Source organism: Macaca fascicularis, chromosome 2 (assembly GCF_037993035.2).
Source record: "Macaca fascicularis isolate 582-1 chromosome 2, T2T-MFA8v1.1".
Lineage (NCBI taxonomy): Eukaryota > Metazoa > Chordata > Mammalia > Primates > Cercopithecidae > Macaca > Macaca fascicularis.
In genome coordinates this window covers 141,073,903-141,094,293 of record NC_088376.1, presented here as the reverse complement: position 1 = coordinate 141,094,293, position 20,391 = coordinate 141,073,903, and the positions used below count along the sequence as shown (strand labels likewise).

The 20,391-nt window shown below is 37.9% G+C and overlaps 1 protein-coding gene across 12 annotated transcripts in view; it reads right to left on the bottom strand.

The window, feature by feature from the left end:
- CNTN4 (contactin 4) overlaps positions 1–20,391 on the bottom strand; it is a 975,847-nt gene that overhangs the window by 195,062 nt on the left and 760,394 nt on the right. For all 12 annotated transcript variants that reach the window (XM_045384783.3, XM_045384784.3, XM_005547640.5 and 9 more), the window contains one exon: positions 6,806–7,003. In XM_045384783.3, coding sequence (XP_045240718.1) covers positions 6,806–7,003 — 198 coding nt within the window. The remainder of the gene's footprint in view (positions 1–6,805; positions 7,004–20,391) is intronic.

Below are 20,391 nucleotides of genomic sequence, written 5' to 3'. Positions count from 1 at the left end.
CTTTTCATGAAGAAAAATAGTGGTTGTTGATGCCCAGTTGAGGATCTAATGTAGCATGGAGCAATATTAGGAAAGTTTACAGTTACCAGTTGTCAGGATCATAATGGAGGATGCATGATGCTGCAATAATAATATTTCAGAATCTTTGAGTTTTTTCCTTTCTATTTTAAAAGGCTTCTTTGGTCTTAAATTTTTAAGTTTGTGGGGAATGTAGTCTTCTGAAACACTAGGAGGTGTAATGGTCATTGAGGTGAAAGCTCACAAAATGGCATGCTGTGGCCTGAAAGACTGAATGCACCTAGTTTTCTGCAGGGATCAGTTGTCAGCATTGGTAAGAAATCTGATCCAATGAACAGCATCTGTCTGTTAAACCTGATATTATCTGATTTGGGAAAATGTTGAGATTGGAGTTAAGTAGGCTAGAAAGTTGTGACTGGAATCCTTGAAGACAACAAGAAGAAACTTTAGATAGAACTTATTATAAATCACCTTTTTTTTATAGCTGAGAAGACTAAGGACCAAAGAAATGGTATGATTTGTCTTATGAGGGCCGCGGGTACGTCTGGGACTATACCCCAGAATCCCTTTACTTTCCCTCTTGACTTTTAGTCCTGGACATGACTAAAAGTCATGAAACTGAAGGATGCTGAGGTCATCATTTCGGCTTTTTCCTACTGGGTGAAAGTTTGATTTAAGATGAGAAGATTAAATACTTCAAAGTTGCTGTTATTCACTGTTTTCATGGCTAAATTAGGCTGTGGAAAAGGAGTGAGGACTTGGGAAAACATGGTCAGTTATTTCAGTTATATTTGAGAATATACATAAACATTTTAAACATTTAATTTTATATTGAAGTATAATAAACATTTAAAAAAGTTAACTTTACATTTTAACCTCCAAAGACAATATATCTGGTTTGTATATGCATACCTATATCCAAAATGTATATGCTTAACAATCTATGTAAATATAGAAATGCAGGAGAGAAAGGGAAAGAGAGAGAGAGTACAGAGAAAGAGGGTGTTTGAAACTCTAAGATACGATAATCTTATTGTTCCTTGTTTTGTAGCATCTCTTCTATGTGGAGTTCCAATTAGGGTTAATATTCAAAAATATTTAACAATCACTGTGCAATGCATGGACCTATCAGACAGACACATTTATCTTTGTTCTAATAAGCAAAAAACATTTATCTTTGTTCTAATAAGCAAAAAAAATTTTTTTAAAACCTACCAAACCAGTCCCCAACCAGTCTCCAGAAAAACAGAAAAAAAAAGGCAAAGGCTAAACAATGATTTTTCATGCTACATTATGTACCTGTGTATGTAATGTAATGTGCATAAACAGTGTAACAGACATTATCTCATTTTCTCAAGACTGTCCTAATCTCTGCGAATTCTTTTCATGTTAAGCTATTTTCGAGACAGCCATATAAGTGCCTAAAGACAGAAGAAAGAGCCAATATGATTATCATCGAAGACTACTATTTCTCTAGTAGTTATGCTATATGAGTGGTCTGTTACCTTTGTTTGTGGAAATTTAGGGATAACTCTTTGAGATCTGTGCAGGAAGCATATAACATAGCAGGCTCAGCACTATTTATAACCAAGAGCTGGGCTAAAAAGGATCAATGGACTACTTTAGTACCTGTAGTAATAATAACCATGATATACTCTTCCCAATTATAATTTTTCCCTCTCATGATTCCTAAGCAACAGGTGTACCTTCTCGAATCAGTTATCTTCTCAAAGCAGATTTTAAAATATCTGGATAAATAACTATAAACTCTGATAAAAATTTTTCTCACATATGTCTAACAACTCATATTTTTATGTGTCCCAGAAGTGAATACTGCAAAATAACAGTCATTTGAAATAATTCTCACTATAAAATTCTCAAAAATTATGAAGCAAAAGAAATGAAGCAAATGTATAAATCTAAAGCCCAAACAGCCTTTTCTGAACCTCAGTGAAATAGTATGATGGCCAAGGACCAGGAATCTGTCCTGACACCACTTTTCTTATCTGAATTCTCTGGTCTTCAGTTCCCTTGTTTCTCAAAAAATAAAGATATAAAACTGGGTGATCTCTAAGTGCCTATTAGGTCCAATAATCTGGGTATAACCCCTTTATCAAACAATGTTCTAAAAATTTGAAAACTCTATGTTTTAGAAAAGTGAGAAAAATAATGACAAGCAAAAAGAAAAAAAAATCAAACTTTACCACTAAAAGTTAAACACTTTAGAGTTTAACATCATTAGTCACTTTGGAGAGTATTATTCCACCTTTCTCTGTCACTATACACTATTTTAAAAAAGAATAATAATAAGGTCTATACACTATTGTAATCTGTCTTTTAAAAATATAATTTGTTGATCATATTTTAGGCAAGAAAGTTATTGATGGTATACTTCTGTCACTGTTCAAAGCACTTTCAATTACAACATACAAAATAACTATCTGAGGTTGATGCTGTTACCCTTATCTTACTGATGAGAAACCAAGTACAATGAGGTTAAACTGACACATCCAAAGCCACATGGCTAATAAATGGTGAGGCTGAACTCTGCCTGGACTACTTGGCTCCAGGATCCTCATGGCTTGTGTCCTTACCTCCTGGCCCCACATTGGAGCCATCATTTGAGATGTAGGAAGGAGTGAGCCATGTGAAGAGCTGGGGAAAAGCAAACAGGGAGCCCCAGGGTTTTGCAGGACTGGGGTGAGTGGCAAATGGTCAGTGAACAGACATGGAACTCATCACACCTCATTTGTATCAGGAACTGAGCCAAGGTTCACTATTCACCTTTTATAACTCACCATGGCCTCTTGGGCTACAAATAAGGAATCATAGTCTAGACTGCTTAGCTGAAATGCCCAGGAAACAAGCTGAATATTGGGGAAATACAGTTATCCTGGCTACATGTGCTCTTAGCAAGGGAAATGACAAGTCTAGCAATTAGTTCAGCTCAGGCTTCAAACTCCTTTGCCTTGCTTTTTTTTTTTTTTTTCCCTTTTCTGAGGCAGGCAGAGGATGTGAAATTTTGAGTGTGCTTCAATGATCAAAATGATTGTAAAAATTCTATACTCGCCTTGCACTTATCAGTCTAATATACAGTCACCAAATCCCATATCTTGAAGAGAGAGAATTTCATTGATTTTACTGTCACAGAATAGATTTTAACAAGAATGTCTTCTTTATTTTGCAATCTCTCCTTGATTTATATTTCCCTTTTTCTCTCACCTTCAGAAAACAGCTAATTAAATCACCTATTTTCTGCTTAGTAACACAGTTTGAGTGTCCATTTTATGTACTCCAGTGTTAATGGAAAAGACATGAATTTTCACCATGCAATGCTCATGGAAATTAAGAATGAGTGGGCATTAATGGCTGAAGAATGAGATCCTTAGTCTGCTAACTTTGTGATAAAATATTTTAATACAAAACATTTGTCATCTCTATGAAGATATACCAGACAAATCAAGACAAATCTAAAAGCCAGGGAAAAGGCAGAGTTGTTGCCAGTTTTAAGTGTACATGATGATTCTGGAGTGCTCATGCTCCTGAATGTTTATTTCTTATTTTTTGAAGAGGCAGTTCTGTGTGACGTCTGTCCCTAGCTATGTCACAGTATATCAAAGTCAATATGTAATTACATCTGTGACTTGATAGACCAAAACAGATAATACCACTGAACAGATATTCTGGCATAAGTGCATTTGGGTAGAAGCCAGAGGGGCTGTATTTTTAAGCGATTTCTTACAAAATGCCACTGGAGCATATCTTTTGAAAGTTTCTTCATCTGTCAGTCTGGAGAGATAGCACTGATAGCTTTTGACAGAGCTAGTACCTTACCTACTTTTCTCTGTAAGCTGATAAGAATTTTCAGTTTTATTTAATATAATGTAGCTCAATCCAACATATTAATTTAACATTTGCCATGTGGCAAGCACTGTGCTGAAGCGCAGTATAAAGTCAAATGAAAATGATGATCTTTCCTTGATCATAATGTGAGCAAGGTAGGGAAGGCAAGCCGACATATTTGAATATTCCAGATGAATGTTATGATAGAAAGATGGCCAAAAAAGCACAAAACAAATAATTCTTCCCATTGCCAAGGGAGAAGTTATGTATTTGGTTTTACAAGTACATAACTTAAAATAGTAATGCTTAAAATATGCTTAATATTAATGCTTAATAATGCTTAAAATCGTATTCTTGATTTTTCCCTTGCAAACCTGTGTAGTAAAACCACTTCAGTAAAGGGCATTCCCATACATTCAGCTGCTATGTCAGAAACCTATGTGTCATCCTTGATTTTCTCTTCCACTATCTCCCACATTTAAGGAATGAGCAGGTTCTGGCAGCTTTACCAGCAAACTATATCCTGAATCCATTTCTCTCCTTCTCTGCTGTTACTCCCTAGTTTAACCCGCCATCATTTCCCAACTGAATTAATTGCAGTAGTATTCTGACTGGATTTCCAGTTTTCGCTCTTGTTTTCTGAAAGTCCATTTTCCACATAGCAGCTAAGCAATCTTCTTAAAAACATAAATCACTCTTTTGCATACAATTCTCTAACAGCTTCTCACTGCACAGGAAGTAAAATCTGGTAATTTCTCTATGGCCTCCATGTCCTGGCCCCTGACTCTCTTTTAACCTTAATTCTATCCACTCTCCACCCTGCTCAGTATGCTCCAACCATGCACCATTCTTCGTGTTCCCTGAACATGCTGAGTGCTTTTTTTCAGGCCTCAGGGCCTTTGCATGATGTTAACTCAGCCGGAAAGCTCCGCCCTCTGATCTTAAGAGGGCTGGTTTCTCGTTATTTCAGGTCTCAGCTCATGTGTCCCTTCCTTAGAAAGGCTTTCTATGGCTGTCTAAAGTAGACACCCACTGTGCCCCCTCTCCACACCACAGAGCTGTTATTTTATCATACTGGTTTACTGCTATCTAAAATAATAGGATTTTTGGTTTTGTTTATGTTTGTTTGTTTCTTTGTGTCTGCATCCCCCAGAAGAATGCAAGTGCCTCCTGTTTACCAGCACTCAGCATAGTGGCTGTCACACAGCAAGTTCTAAATAAATGTATGTTAAATGGATGAATAAATGAATAGTTAAAATCTAAATTATTTGCTTGAAAATTCCACATATAGTCTATTTAGTAAGGATGCTCAGACCCTCTCTTCAGAGCTGCTTAGTCTGTAAATACTCTGTTCTGGAAGGTTCAGGTTCAGAGACTCACTTAGGCACAAAGTTCAGTGACGAAACAGAGGAAAAGAGTAACAAACTTGGGGAACAGAAATCTGAGTTCCAGTCTTGCGTGTGTCAAGTTTTTCTTATATAAATTCAAATAAGAGTTGTTATAGTATAATGCAAGGAAGCACTGTGAGGGTTTAAGATATCAGGCTCTGGAGTCAGTTAAGACATGGGTGCTGGGTGGAAATCTTGGAGCCATTAATTTTTAATGAATGTGGCTGAGCCCCAGTTTCCCCATCTGCAAAAGAGAATGTTTATCATATAATTGCTTGAGATTTAAATGAGATAATTCCCACACAATTCTGTGCACAGTGACTAGGCACACATTAAATGTCAAATAGATGTTTGCTATTAATGTTTTTGTCTGATAGTATCCTCACTCGTGTCATGTCTAGTCATTACTGTTCATAATGGAAGATCTGAATGTGTGCTAGACAGTAAAAGGATTTTAAACGAATAGAAACCTGAACATGTCCACTATGACTGCTTAAATCATGATATCAGCCCTTCTTGAAGGGCTTAATTATGTCTTTGTTTAAATTTATTCAATAAATATTTATTGAGAATCTTCGATGTATCAGGCGCTAAACCAGGTGCAGCAGAGGTGTATGTGACTAAGGTACTACATGTGCTTTAAAAAAGGCAAATTGCTAGTAAGACAGACAGTGAAGCACACAGACAATTGTGATGCAGAATTATGAGATCTTGGGGGGTATGGTCGTAGACTCGATATAGAAGGTACCTGACACAGCATGGTTGGGTGGCAGCGTGGGCAAGCAGAGATGGCTTCCTGGAAACAGTGATATCTTTGAAGAAACTGGAAGAACCAGTATCAGTTATCCAAGAGAGAAGCTGAGAGGAGAGGACTAAGGAAAGGAGGAGCATTTCAAGAAGAGGGAATAGCATATATAAAAACCCATGGTGGGAAAGGGCATGGCACTCCTAGAGTTTGGCATACACGGCTGTCTTTACAAAGTACACGGTGATTTTTACTACACATTGTTAAGTCATTTAGGTAATTAAGAATATATGAATTTCATATATTTTCTTGAAATATTCTAATACTGTGGGGAATTAAAACTTCTGTCTCAAATAAGCCTTGTTATGTCTACATTTCACTGTGGTGGGAACTATGCGTTCAGTATTGTAAATCCAGAGGTTATTTGGACAATTGACACAGAATACTAAATTACATATAATTGATTAATGAGCTAATTGTTCAATCTTTCACTTCATTCTGACTGTGTATACAGTTTAAGTGGGAGAGAAACAAGAAATACCTTCCTTTGTTATTTATATTCACCTAAATCCTCATTCTATTCCTGTTGAGATTAGCAATTAGATTTCTAATTAGTTTTCCAAAATGGATTCATGGGTTTATCTCTTCTTACACAAGTGGAGAAAATATGGGTACCAAATATAGGCAGCATTAAACTTTTCTTACATTTAATTTAGACGATAAAGCTTTGTGAGCCAATAACATAACATACCTTCACATTCATCCTGTGATTGCAAAAAACAAAATTAACAAAATTACTTAGAAAACTCACCATCATTTCTCAATATTAGTGGTGTAGGTGGCCCCAGGACCTTGTGGTTTGTCACAGTATTGGTAACCACACAGGTATAATTCCCAACATCTGATTTTTCTACTTTGGCAATATACAGATTCCCAGTCTCTTGAGAAACAAAGCGGCGATTATCCTGATAGGAAGGATATTCATTGAAGATCCAGGCATAACTCAACTCTGAAAGTAAAAAAATCTTCATTACAAATATGTCTTTTGGCACTGGAACTCTACTGTTTTCATGAAAGAAATGATCAGGTTAAAAATTTATATACTGTTGCCCAATGACTCTTTTTCAGCCTACTAAATATAGATAGGAAGTAATCACAGTTCCCTATGGCATTTTACCAGCCTTTCTACTATTAGTCAATAAGGTTTCATTTCCAGAGAAGTAAAAGATCCACTGATAGCTGATTAAGTGATGTCCAACCTCTTTAAGTCAAGGGCTAAGCATTTATAGTTTGCTAATCATGTGTCAGGCACTATGCAACATGTATTCAGTAATGCTCAAATTACAGACCCAGGGTGTCTATAATCTTGATATAGTAATGCTGGAAGCCACCCTGGAAACTATTTAGTTCATTTATTTTGTTTTATAGATAGTAATTGTTATATTACATCATAATGCCCCATACTTGCATAGTACTTTATGCTTTCCAATATATTTGATAGTTTTATTTCCATTAACTGAGAAACTAGCACCTAGGAACAGAGTAACTTATTCAAATTCTTAGCTCTAGTCAGAAACAGAATAATTCCTGAGTCTCAGTGCAGTCTTCTTCCAATGCCTCCTGCTATCAGCTCAAATTCTTTCTTCTCACTTGTGAGGTTGAATACTTTTCCGTCATTTTAGTAAGAGAGCAGTTTAATACTGTGGCAAATACTCATTAAGTACACACTGATTGACTAGTTGACTGATTCCACAAATATACATCGTATTAAAAAAAATTAGATCCATGAGGGAGTGGATATGAAATAGTGATACAAGAGCAACATTTTCACAGACACTTATCCCATAATATCAGCGGGATGAATTTAATAGGCAGTTGTATCTGAAAACATTCCTTTGAAAGTTCCAATTTTTATAAGAATTAGGTAAATGTTTTATGAAGGACCACATGATCCCATGCTTTCCATTTCAGAGAAGACCGCTAAATGACAGTGAGTTTAAATGATTTGCTGCAGTGAACTATCGTGCTCCAAGGAAATCAAACTGCTTCACCTCCAGGCATTCCATGATTCCTCTCTTTAAAGTGTAATTTCCAGATTTGTCCAAAGCTAGAGAAGTGATATACTAGCTACTGGCACTGATTAGCCAACATGTCCCACTTTATCTTCAAAAATTACTTTGTTGAGGGGAGGGTGAGGGAACAACTAAATGCAATGGGGCCTCTGGTTTCAGAACTAGTTGGCTGAGTTCTTATATGTCACTTTTTCATATGATCGCAAGCTAAAGCCTAAATGTATAAAGTGTCCTTGGAAAATAGCAGAAAGGTCACTTCAGCTTTGTAGAGAGAACGCTAATTACTGTAAAAGTCATTTTTTGTACTGTAATCCTTCAATGTGTCCCAATTGTACTTGACCTCAACAACTGAATGTGCAACAGGAAGCATATTCTGCCTTAATAATCCACTGTTTACACACAAAGGAAGGGTCATGCAGATTGTTTTCCCTTTGTCACTGGATTATAACGTTTCCACATGTATTATTTTAGAATGATATAATTATGTTTATATGAGAATGGCTAATCATTTTATTTACGAATGTGCATGTAATTATAAGTAACCCCATGCTGATGTCAAGAGGATACTCAGTGTAAATACGCAAGTGCTTTCCAGAAAGCTGGTTACTTCCTCAAGAAACAAAAATCTAGGGGAGGAAAAGCCCCTATAATACATTGTGAAGAAGTACTATCCTGTATGGTAGGCTTTTAACAAACAGCATAGCAATGCACTCCTTACGTACTCAATAGGTGAGTTTCAAGCAAACCTAGTCATCTCTCAGCACCTCAACTTTCTCCTATGCAAAATGAGAAGATTTCCTATCTCCTAATTATTTATAAGAGAGTTTTAAGTATAAATTAGCACCTCGAAAGTCACATGATGGAAGTTAGAATGTAATTTACCAGCACAATATTAATCAACCCACATTTCTCCAAGGAGAGCTGAAAGCAAATACAGGAAACTACTTTTTTTTTTTTTTTTTTTTTTTTTTTTGAGATGGGGTTTTGCTCTTTGTTGCCCAGGCTGGAGTACAGCGGCATGATCTTGGCTCACTGCAACCTCTGCCTCCTGCGTTCAAGCAATTCTCCTGTCTCAGCCTCCTGAGAAGCTGGGACTACAGGTGCCCACCACGACACCTGGCTAATTTTCGTATTTTTAGTAGAGATGGGGTTCCACCATGTTGGCCAGGCTGGTCTCGAACTCCTGACCTCAGGTGATCCGCCTGCCTCGGCCTCCCAAAGTGCTGGGATTACAGGTGTGAGCCACGGCACCCGGCCAGGAAATGATTTTTTTTTTCCCTGCAATATTTTTCAGAACTCTCAGTAGCGGCTACTGGCTGCAAGGCTCTCTGAATTCTGCAGGAGACTCATTTAGCAACTAAAAAGTCGATATTGGGAAAATGGCATCTGCTTCATTATTTTTCTAATTGGAGAGGAACAACAACAACAACAACGAAGTAAGACTAAAGTTCAAGTCTGTGTTACATAAGGGAAGCCATTTAAACTTCATTTTCAGTTTCTTGGTCCATAAAATGAGGACAATTAAAAATGTGATGCAGGTACGTGGTGAGGATCTGATTATGTGAAAGCACTTTGAACTCTCTAAAGGGCTGTACAGATGTTATTATTGGTGTTGCACTTCACCAGGTTAATCATTATAGAAGTAAAACTTTTTTATTCAATTAACATGCGGTTTGATCTAATTAAAAATAAGTTGATTCCTTTGGCTTCCCTGTTTATGTGACTTAAGTAACTTAGTGAGAGATGCAAACACCCAGAAGTGCCTTGTGCAGCATTTCCTAAACAGTGGTCTTTGATGATTAATTCTTTGTTTTCTACCCCCACATCCCTAAAACTCAAAGGGTTACATGATCAAATTACTTTGAGAAGTACTGGATAAACAAAATAAAATGGAGTTTTAACTTTTTTCTTTCAGGACTGGCAAGAGATTTTGACATGCCAATGTCCTTGAAACTCCTTAGAGAGTGTTTAAGCATCCAAACTTATTTGCTCATGGAATTACCACCACCACAACCACCTAACCCCCATAGCTCAAAAAACCTAGTTTGGGAAACGCTGTACCAATTAGTTCAATTCAAAAAACAATAAGTAGAATATAAGGATTATTAACTGTATTACTTCAGTTTCTGCAAAATCATTAACATTAAATAGAACAACAAACAACAACAACAAAATGTTGAATTAAAGTTGTAATGTTTCCCCAATTGTAATAACAATATAGCAGTGTAACCATTTCTTATGCTGAAATAAAAAAAGAAGAAACCATAGTTGCCAAGAAGAACCTCAAACAGAAGATGCTAAGGAACCTAATCAACATGGTTCAACGTCTGACGTTTGTAAAGACTGTGGAGTCCTGTCCTGAAGTGGAAAGGTCAGCAGAAAAGTCTTGGCTGGTGTACTGGTGAGAACATGTTGGGCTAAGCACTAAGCTCCTAAAACAGGGGAAATCTCTCACTAAGACATTAACTTAGTTCTTTTCTCAATCAAATATCACCACCTGGAATATTGTAGTTTTACTTGTTTATGTCTTCAGGGCAATCAGGAAGGAGCAGGAGGAATATAATGTAATGAGAATGTAGACATCAAAGCAGGCAAAAAGTGTAGTAAAACTAAAACATAGGCAACGAATTGCTTGTCCTATTTCTTCATTTAAAAGATAAGAAAATTCTGAGGTCTAGAATGGGTGAGGTTGGAGCACCAAAAAGGGGTGAGGCAGACTATAACCTACTCGTTCTAGCTTAACTCTCATCCCAGTGTACCATCTAGGAAAAAGTAAGCGCTCTTGACATTTGAAATCAAGATCTGGTATTGTTCTATCGCTCAAAAGACAATTGAGATTTCCCTTAAGAACCAAAACCTATTTTTATCAGAGCAAAACAGTAATCCATTGGGTTACATGAAACGCTATCAACATTCTGAAAAATAAAGCCAAGTAAATAAAACAAAATAAACTTTTATGTGCTACAACTCGCAAAAGTGTATCCCACTCAGTTTGATTTCCTTAGGGACTTTCATGCAATATTTATACTTACTCAAACTTGACAGATTTCTTTTGATAAGTTTTCACACACTAATTGCTCTGGAAGTGACAGACAGTTTCTGTCCCATTGGCAATTTGTAACAACTGAGTAAACAGATACTTGGAATGCAATATATTAAATAGATTGTGAAACTTCTGGTGCTCAATTGAAAAATACTGAGGCTAGTTGTATTGTGATACTCATTAAAGAAGAAAGGCCTAGCAATGGTTTTTTTGGTTTGCAGCATCCAAATCTATTGGAAATGAACTCTGAAGCTCTCTTAATTGGTTCTTTTTTTTCTGTATCTCTAAGTCAACAACAAATGATGTATGATTGTTATTTTTAAAAGAAGACACCAATCAAGCAATTTTCAAATCCAGGTACTCACTGAACAAATTACCCAAATGATCAATCAGAATTCTCTGGATGGTGGCTCTTTAATTGTTCTTGACACCAATTTATTTCTAGAGCTATATTATGCTTCATTATGTTCTGAGTCATATCCCAGTAGTGGCAAAGATGTCAGTTTTCAAAGATGCCTTTCTTAACCTCAAAGTTTTAAACCTGAAAGGCTCTTCGTCCAACTTTTTCAATTTTACATATCAGGAAACTGAAGTCTAGAGAAACTGTATGAGTGGATCATGATTACACATTTGACAAGTGGCAGGGATGGGACTGTGGGGTAGCCCCAGTATTCAGAAGAGCTGGTTCTGTTAGGAAGCCGTATGTTCCTCTAAAAATGTATTTTGGAGCCAGAAGAAATCAGTTTTCCTTATCTATAAATTGAGGGAGTGGGATTACATGATGTCTCAGTCTCTTTCATCCTTCCATACATTCTATATGTATATCATCAAATCCAACACGCTCATTTGACAAATAAGGAAAGAAAGATCCAAGGAAGGCCAGTAACTTGCTAGGAATCACATGGGTAGTTACTAGGAAGGTCAAGAACTGGAACACACACGTGCACACACACACACACTCTCTCTTACTTATTTGATTTAAGCTGTGTTCTATTTTGTAGAAAGAAGATATTAGTGTTAAGTCAGGAGACATGGATGGTAGTCTTTGCATTATAACACATTTTGGCTTTAATAAATTATTTTAACATCATGATAGAGTCTCCTTACCTTTAGATAGTTTTATCCATATGTATCCTGTTTTTTACACAGTGTTTGTGAGGTTGAATTTAAACGGATATATAATTCTAAGAAAGTAGATGTGAAAAGTGTATTTTAACTGATCTTCTACAAATGAAATGGGTAAAACGAATGTATTCATTGGTTCATTTGTTGGTCAAATATTTACAAAGCATCAGTTGTTTGCAAAAAGCACTGAGCTCAGTGCTGAGATGGAGAGCTGTGCTGGCAAGTGCTGGAGAACAGTTACAAAGACCGAGTTGGAATCAGTTAGTGTGCTGAGCAAAGGGAAAAATGGCATAAGTCCATGGAAAGATCTCTGGAATTGGTGTCAAGAGACATGAATTGAGTCTTGGCTTTGGTACTTAATCAGCTGGAAAGTAATTTCTATTCCTCAGTTTTCTCATCTGAAAAATAGGATAATTAAAAGAATACCTTCCCTGCCTAAACCAAGAGTTACACTGATCACTAAACATATTAATGTAAATTCTTAGAGAGTTTCTTGTGGCACTTTTTTTGACAAAAAATATCTTCTTGTAAATGGATTGATATCTTGTCTTTCTCTGACCTTTGTGAAAGAAAAATGTTATAAATTGCGAGCAACCCAAAAAATTCCCTAAGAAGGTAAGAATTGTACCAGGAACTGCAAGAACTAAATAGCATTGATGATTGTGCACAATAAACAGGTAGCAGGAGAAGGCAAGAGTGTTTGGTTTCAGAGGAAACCAAAACCACGCATGTCATATGAAAGATCTATGAGCTCTCGCAAGAAGAGAGTGACCAGTAGACTTTGGATTCTGAGACAGGGAGCTTCTGGATGACATTTCTGATTATACCAAGACACAAAATGATAAATATAAAGTCATATGTGAGCTGTCATCCAGTGAACAATGCTTTGGGAAACAAGAGTGGAGGGGCAGTGTCTGAGATGAGCTGAGATCTGAAGGTGTGGAAATGGGAGAGATACTGTACCTCTATTAATTAGAAGACAGACTGATGAATATTTAAACCTATAATGATGGTAATGACCCTTTGCATCTTAGGTTGTTGAAATCATGACTGTAGCTGTCAGGACCTCTATTACAAATACTCTGTGGTCCAGAGAACTTTGTTTAGACAGGTCCCAAGCAATGAGCAGGACCACCCAGGGTCCAGACACTGTTTTCATTTTTTATTAGTGCTGAGTAGAGCAGGGATGACAGATAAGTGTCACTTGGACCACCAGTCACCACTCCTACACCCATGGGTGACATTTATAATTGACTCTGCCAGACACAGACTGAGAATCATTCTCAATACAGTGTTTCAGGCAATTACCTCCAATCAATTTGTGTTGGCACATAAAGTGAAAGCTTTTCACCGTCTTTGCAGTGTTGATTTTGGAGAAATGAAATGGTGCCCATCTGAGGCAAGGATTAGATAAGGCCTAGTACTAAATCTCATCCAACCTTGTGCCAGGTATTTCTAAAAATAAGCCTTCCAGCTAAGAGACTACTCGCTTTGTTCAAGATATTTTTAGTACATGCTATTTACTCGTTCAGATGTGGCAGTGGAGGTGTGGAAAAGCAAGATGGCAAAAGGTGCATTTTCTGGTCAGGTATACAGTTCTTGAATATGTTCGAGTATGACTTACAATATCCCCCTCTTACATGTAACTTCTTATTTTCTTGCCTCTATTTTTTGGGGGGGTAAATTGGGCATTTTTCTAGGGTGTAGATTTTCTTTTTTTTTTCTTTTCTTTTTTTTTTTTTTTTGAGACGGAGTCTTGCTCTGTCCCCCTGGCTGGAGGGCAGTGGCTCGATCTCGGCTCACCGCAAGCTACGCCTCCCGGGTTCACGCCATTCTCCTGCCTCAGCCTCCCGAGTAGCTGGGACTACAGGCGCCCGCAACCGCGCCCGGCTAATTTTTTGTAGTTTTAGTAGAGACGGGGTTTCACCATGGTCTCGATCTCCTGACTTTGTGATCCGCCCACCTCGGCCTCCCAAAGTGCTGGGATTACAGGCGTGAGCCACCGCGCCCGGCCTAGATTTTCTTTAAGAAATTGTGGGTAGAAGTTATGGAATTTAACTTGAAAGTAATTTAACTCATTGTTTAGGCAATAAGCCAAATATGAGTATATGACAAAATAGGACATACAACTTACATGATTTTTAAAGGTAAATGGAAAGGCTTCAACAAAATCTTGTACTTGCAGTCAATGGCTTCAGCATATAACTCTGCATTCCCTGTCTCTCCTCTGCTCTCAGAACTGTATCAGTGAGAAGTTTGAGAAATATTGCCTAGATCTGGAGTCAGTAAACTTTGTATCCTCCAAGGGAAGAAGTCATTTTTTTAAAAAAAACCAGGAAAGCATCCTTTTTGTTAGCATGTTCCGACTGGAGTGGAGGCTGGAAAGTGACAGTGCACAGAACAGACCCTGAGACTGACAAGTGGATGTGTCTTTTATAGTTTCCTATGTTACGAATCTGAAAATCCAAAGGCAATGAAATGTTGAAGAGATATCTGCACTCTCATGTTTACTGTAGCACTAGTCACAATAGCCAAGATACGGAATCAACCCTAGTGTCCATCAATGGATGAATGAATGAAGAAAATGTGATACATATACACAATGGAATAGTATCTAGCCATAAAAATAATAAAATCCTGTTATTTGCAACAACATGGTTGAACCTGGAGAACATTATGCAAATTGAAATAAGCCAGGCACAGAAAGACAAACAGTGCATGATCTCTCTCATATATGGAATCACAAAACGTTGAACACATAAAAACAGAGAGTAGGATTGTGATTACCAGAAGCTGGGGAGCAGGGAGGTTGGAGGAATGTTGTTCAAAGAATAAATAATTTCAGTCAGACAGAAGGAATAAGTTCAAGAGAGTTATTGTACAACATGGTGAGTATAGTTAGTAACAATGTATTCTATTCTTAAAAATTGCTGAGAGTAAATTTTCAAAGTTCTTGCCATAGAAAAAATGGTATGTGAGGTAATGAATATGTTAATGAGCTTGATTTAGCCACTCCATAATGTATACATATTTTAAAATGTTGTATGCCATAAATATATACAATGTTTATTTGTCAATTAAAAATAAATAAAAAACTCAAAAAATAAAAACTCAAAATCAAATACATATCTTGATACTGGGCTTTCCTTGTTTTCTTTTTCTTTTCTTTTCTTTTTTTTTTTTTTGAGACAGGGTCTCACTCTGTCACTCAGGCTGGAATGCAGGGGTGCAGCCTCCACCACCTGGGTTCAAGTGATTCTCCCACTTCGGCCTCCTGAGTAACTGGGACTACAGGCGTGCACCACCATGCCTGGCTAATTTTTCTATTTTTTGGTAGAGACAGGGTTTCACCATGTTGGCCAAGCTGGTCGTGAACAACTGACCTCAAATGATCCCCCCATCATGGCCTCCCACAGTACTGGGATTACAGGTGTGAGCCACTGCGCCTGGCCTTGATATTGGGCTTTTCTTGAAACAAACATAGTCCTCAAATATCAGTCCACAAAAGCAATCTGAGTTATACAACACAATGTCCACTATAACAAGTGGTTCTCAAATTTGAGTACACTTCACAATCACTAGAAAGGCTTGTTATAACACAAAAGGCTGGATCTCACTCTTGGAGTTTCTTATTCTGGAGGTGGAACAGGGAAGGATAAGAATTGCAAGTTTCTAGGTGCTGCTGATGGTGTTGGCCTGAAGTCCATACTCTGAGAAACACTGTTTTAAAAGATTTGACTACATTAGGCTCTCATTCCGTCAGGCAAATGATTGCCAAAGGTGAATAGCAGCTTCCCACAGAGGAACAGGCACTCAGTCTCCAGTTTGCCATAGCCTCTACCCATTCCCTACTCCATATTCCAGTCCTATATGAATCTGTAGGCAATTTAGGCTGTGGCCCCTGCTTTAGGATACAGACACAAAGACAAATAAATGGAATTGACCCTTAGTTGCATACTTTTGTTGGTATGAAAATGGTACTGAAGAAAACAAATATAAGCTAATCTCAGTATTTTGATGCGATAAAAGTGGGGTGCTGAAACCATACAGAACCGACATTAGACCCTTGTCTGACTGTGATAAAGAATGGCCCAGACTAGCCTGGGCAACATAGTAAGACCACATCTCTACAAAAATACAAAGTTAGCTGGGTATGGTGGTTCACACCTGTAATCCTAGCTACTCAGGAGTTTGGAGAGACTGAGGTGGGAGGATCGCTTGAGCCCAGGAGGTCAAGGCTGCAGTGAGTCATAATCGCACCACCATACTCCAGCCTGGCCAACAAAGCAAGACTATGTCTCAAAAAAACAAAACAAAAAATAGATGGCCCAGTCTGTTCAGTGTGGTCAAACCATCAAACCAGTAAAGCCATGGCAGACAGATGCAGCTGCAGTGGACTATGATGGGCAGATGGAAACACTGTTCATGGGGGATAAAGAATGTTTCTTTCAACTATTTGTTAAAAATTTGGTATTTTAAGAAATCAAAGGTATCGCCATATCTTACAAAGAGCTCAAACACACAAAGTTCATTTTAAAAGTGTTAATCCCTTGAAGCATGAATACCCTTTGATAGCCAAGTATAAAATACTTTCAGATAATGTAGAAAGCACATAAAAGCTAAAGAGACAACTATCAAAGTTCATGCCCAGTTTCAGAGAGAATATGGCTTTTTCTCAAGTGGCAGGAGAACAGAAAAAATCAGATGATACAACTCTTTCAGCTCCACACTTATACACGCTTCATACAAGCCCTGTGGGTTGATCCCAGGTTCTCTCTAGGAAGGAGTGTAGGTCCCATTGCTGGGGAGAAAATCAGCATCCAGGTCCTGTGGATTTGAATTCCATAGAGGTTTTTTGTCTCACCGTCATCTGTCACTGGCCTAAGAACATCCTGCTATTCTGTCCATATTAGGTTCAGGGTCACTCAAGGCGAACCCACACAACGCTGCCAGATTAATCCTACCAAAGGGCAGCTTTGAGTCATGTCCCTCTTTCCCACACAAATCCTCTGTGAGTTCCACTGCCTCCTGGATTAAGTAAAATGCATCCAGCTCACATTCAAATCCTTCCATAACAGGACCCCAAGTTATTTAGTTTTAGCTTTCTACTCTTTACTCTTTGTTAACGTATACTCTGGGGGAGGATCCCTCAAGCTAGGAGCTGCAAAACTTTAGAGAGGTTAAGGAGGGGCATCTTTGATTAATGGATTCACACAGTACATAGTATTCCTGCAGGGGTCACTTTTAGATGCAAAGAGAAGACACAGTGGGAGGGTTGTGCCCGTCCATCTGGGCTTTAAGCAGAGAGTTCTGTTTTTGAAATTTGCACTTCCCCACAAAATTGTATTTTAAGAAAGGTTTATACTGCTAAGAAGGGTTGCTTAAGGTAAAGTGGAAAAATAGTCACTAATCCCCTTGTGTGCTGGGTTATTTTCAGTCCCTCTGACAAGGCTTGTGCACTCTCTTCTCAGGACATGTTTCCCCACTTTTACTCATCTCAGCCACTATCTTTTGCAAAGAGCCATTTCCTGACCAGGAAAATTACATGTGGTCTCTCCTCAACAACAAAATAAGTGTTTGTTTCTTTTTTGCCTCACAGCAACCAGCACATTATTTCACACATTGAAATTTGTTTTTATGTATTAGAATAGTTCAGTTGCTTATCTCTTCTCCATCTTCCAGGCTTGAATACTGCTTGTGGACAAGAATACATATGGCCAGAGAATATACACTTTACTTTTGTGAAATCAACTTAGTAAGCGTTAGTTGAATCGAAGTGGAATTCCAAATGCCAGAAGTTTCCTGGAGCAACAGTATTATTGCTGAACTCCAGGCCCAAAGTGTTAGCTGAGAAAGAATTCGCCTGTAAATAAGAAAGTACATTTCTTTCATCAGACCATTGATGGTAAATCAAATTCACCGAAATCAGAGGAGGGAAAAAAATAACAATAACAACAAAAAATCCTCGGACTATCAAAATACGTATTTTAAATCGGAATGCGTGAGCTCCTCTCCTTAAAAATCCTTCCCTTTCCATTTATTTCTGACTCTCTGGTGCAGTTTTGCTGAGTTTACTAAGTGGCAGAAAGAAAATACAACAGATTAGCCAAGAGAGAGAAGGACTCAGTAAAGGCAGGAAGGAAAGGATGCAGCAGTGAAGTTAGTCCACCTGACGTGACTTACACTAAATGACAGATGTTGATGAAAACTAGAGTTACCAGATGACACCCGTGTGACCTGGCCACTGGTAAGATCACAGTTACTCAAAGGTGACAGGAACACCTGGACTGAATAAGACATCTCCATGCACAAGGAAAATTAAACTGGATCCAGTGAGCAAGATATTTTCGTTTACCTTCAGTAAGCCTCCATCTTATAAGTACATCAGCAGAACCACAACTTTCCTACTTCTTTACATTTTCAAAACACTTGTATATCCATTATTTCATTTGGTGCCGCTGACAATTTTTACAAATAAGTAGAATAAGGATTAGTTCCATGGGAGAGACAGGAAAAGTGAGATACAGAAAATGACATAAGCTATTCCAAGACCACACAGACTATCAGTGGAATTAGATTCGGGATTAAAACAGACATCTCTTGAGACCATGACAAAGAATTCTTTTCCTATGCCAGGAACCACTGCAACAGAAACCTTCAGCTTAACTAAGTCAATGACATGGCAGTCCAGCAGTGATTACCCTGACTGATGTGCCAGCCCTATGGTTGAGGCAGACTGTGGTAGGGATCTGGACAACCTTGTTTTCTTTTGTATGCCACAGTATCTAACCCCATAGTGACATTCAAGAGTACTCAGAATTTCAGGGAACTAGGTGACCAGTTAAATCCTGAGATATCAGTCTTGTACGTGTCGCTTGTAGCATCAGCACTTAAAGATATTTCCTAGGAAAATTTTGACTGGACAAATCATAATTAATAGAAATATTGCTTTTTCTCACAGCATAATAAAAATCTGTCTTATTACTTTAAGCTAAGCAAATTCTGTGAAGAAAGAAAAAAGAGGATTCAATATGGGAACTAAAATGGATTCTCAGGAATAATGAAAAAATGCTGAATGGTGGAAAATGTCAATTTAACTCTAATTATTTACCTTTTTTAAGGCTTCAAGCAGTAATATAACTAACTGAGCAAGCTTTCAAGTAATATAATCAACTCCTACACAAGTTAACAATACACAGCCTTTTCACCAGATTATTAAACAAGTCCACATTCTCCTTAATTAAAGTTGTGATCTAAAATTTAGACAACTGACATTTAAATCATGAGCACAAATTAACCCTTAATCAAATGTGCTAAGAAAATACCAATTTTCGGCCGGGCGCAGTGGCTCATGCTTGTAATGCCAGTACTTTGGGAGGCAGAGGCAGGCAGATCACCCGAGCTCAGGAGATCGAGACCAGCCTGGCCAACATGGAAAAACCCCATCTCTACTAAAAATACAAACAACTAATCAGACGTAGTGGCAGGCGCCTGTAATCCCAACTACTTGGGAGGCTGAGGCAGGAGAATCACTTGAGTCCGGGAGGCGGGGTTTGCAATGAGCCGAGATTGCGCCACCACACTCCAGCCTTGGCAACAAGAGTAAAACTCCATCTCAAAAAAAAAAAAAAAAAAAAAAAAAAAGAAAGAAAGAAAGAAAGAAAAATAAAATGCTAGTTTTCATTATGGCCCAAGACGCTTTCCCGCTTCCCCACGTCTTGCTAATGCTCCTGTGAAACAAATAACAAAAGCATTTGGTCTGTTTGTCTATAAAGAATGGAACTATCCTTCTCAAAATAAAGGTATTTTCTTTTTTTATCTGGACCTTTAAAAACAAAAAAGACCATCACTGATTGCAATGGTCCGGTTCAGGCTTGAGGTACAGTGGAGAGGACCAGATGAAAGATTAATCATCCATGAGTTTGGCTTTATTGCCAAGTTTTCCAGAAAGGCACTTTTTATCTTAGCAATGCTTCATCAGTTGGTTTTTGGGGCGTGGCAGTCATCATTCCTCCAAGGCCAGCATAGAGATGGGAGTGAGTCACAGGAGACCAATCATATCACTTAATCTCACAGGACACAGTGATTGGTTCAGTAAGGATCACATGACTTAAATCAACCAATCAGAGATTTTTAAAATTCAAACTGAACAAACGG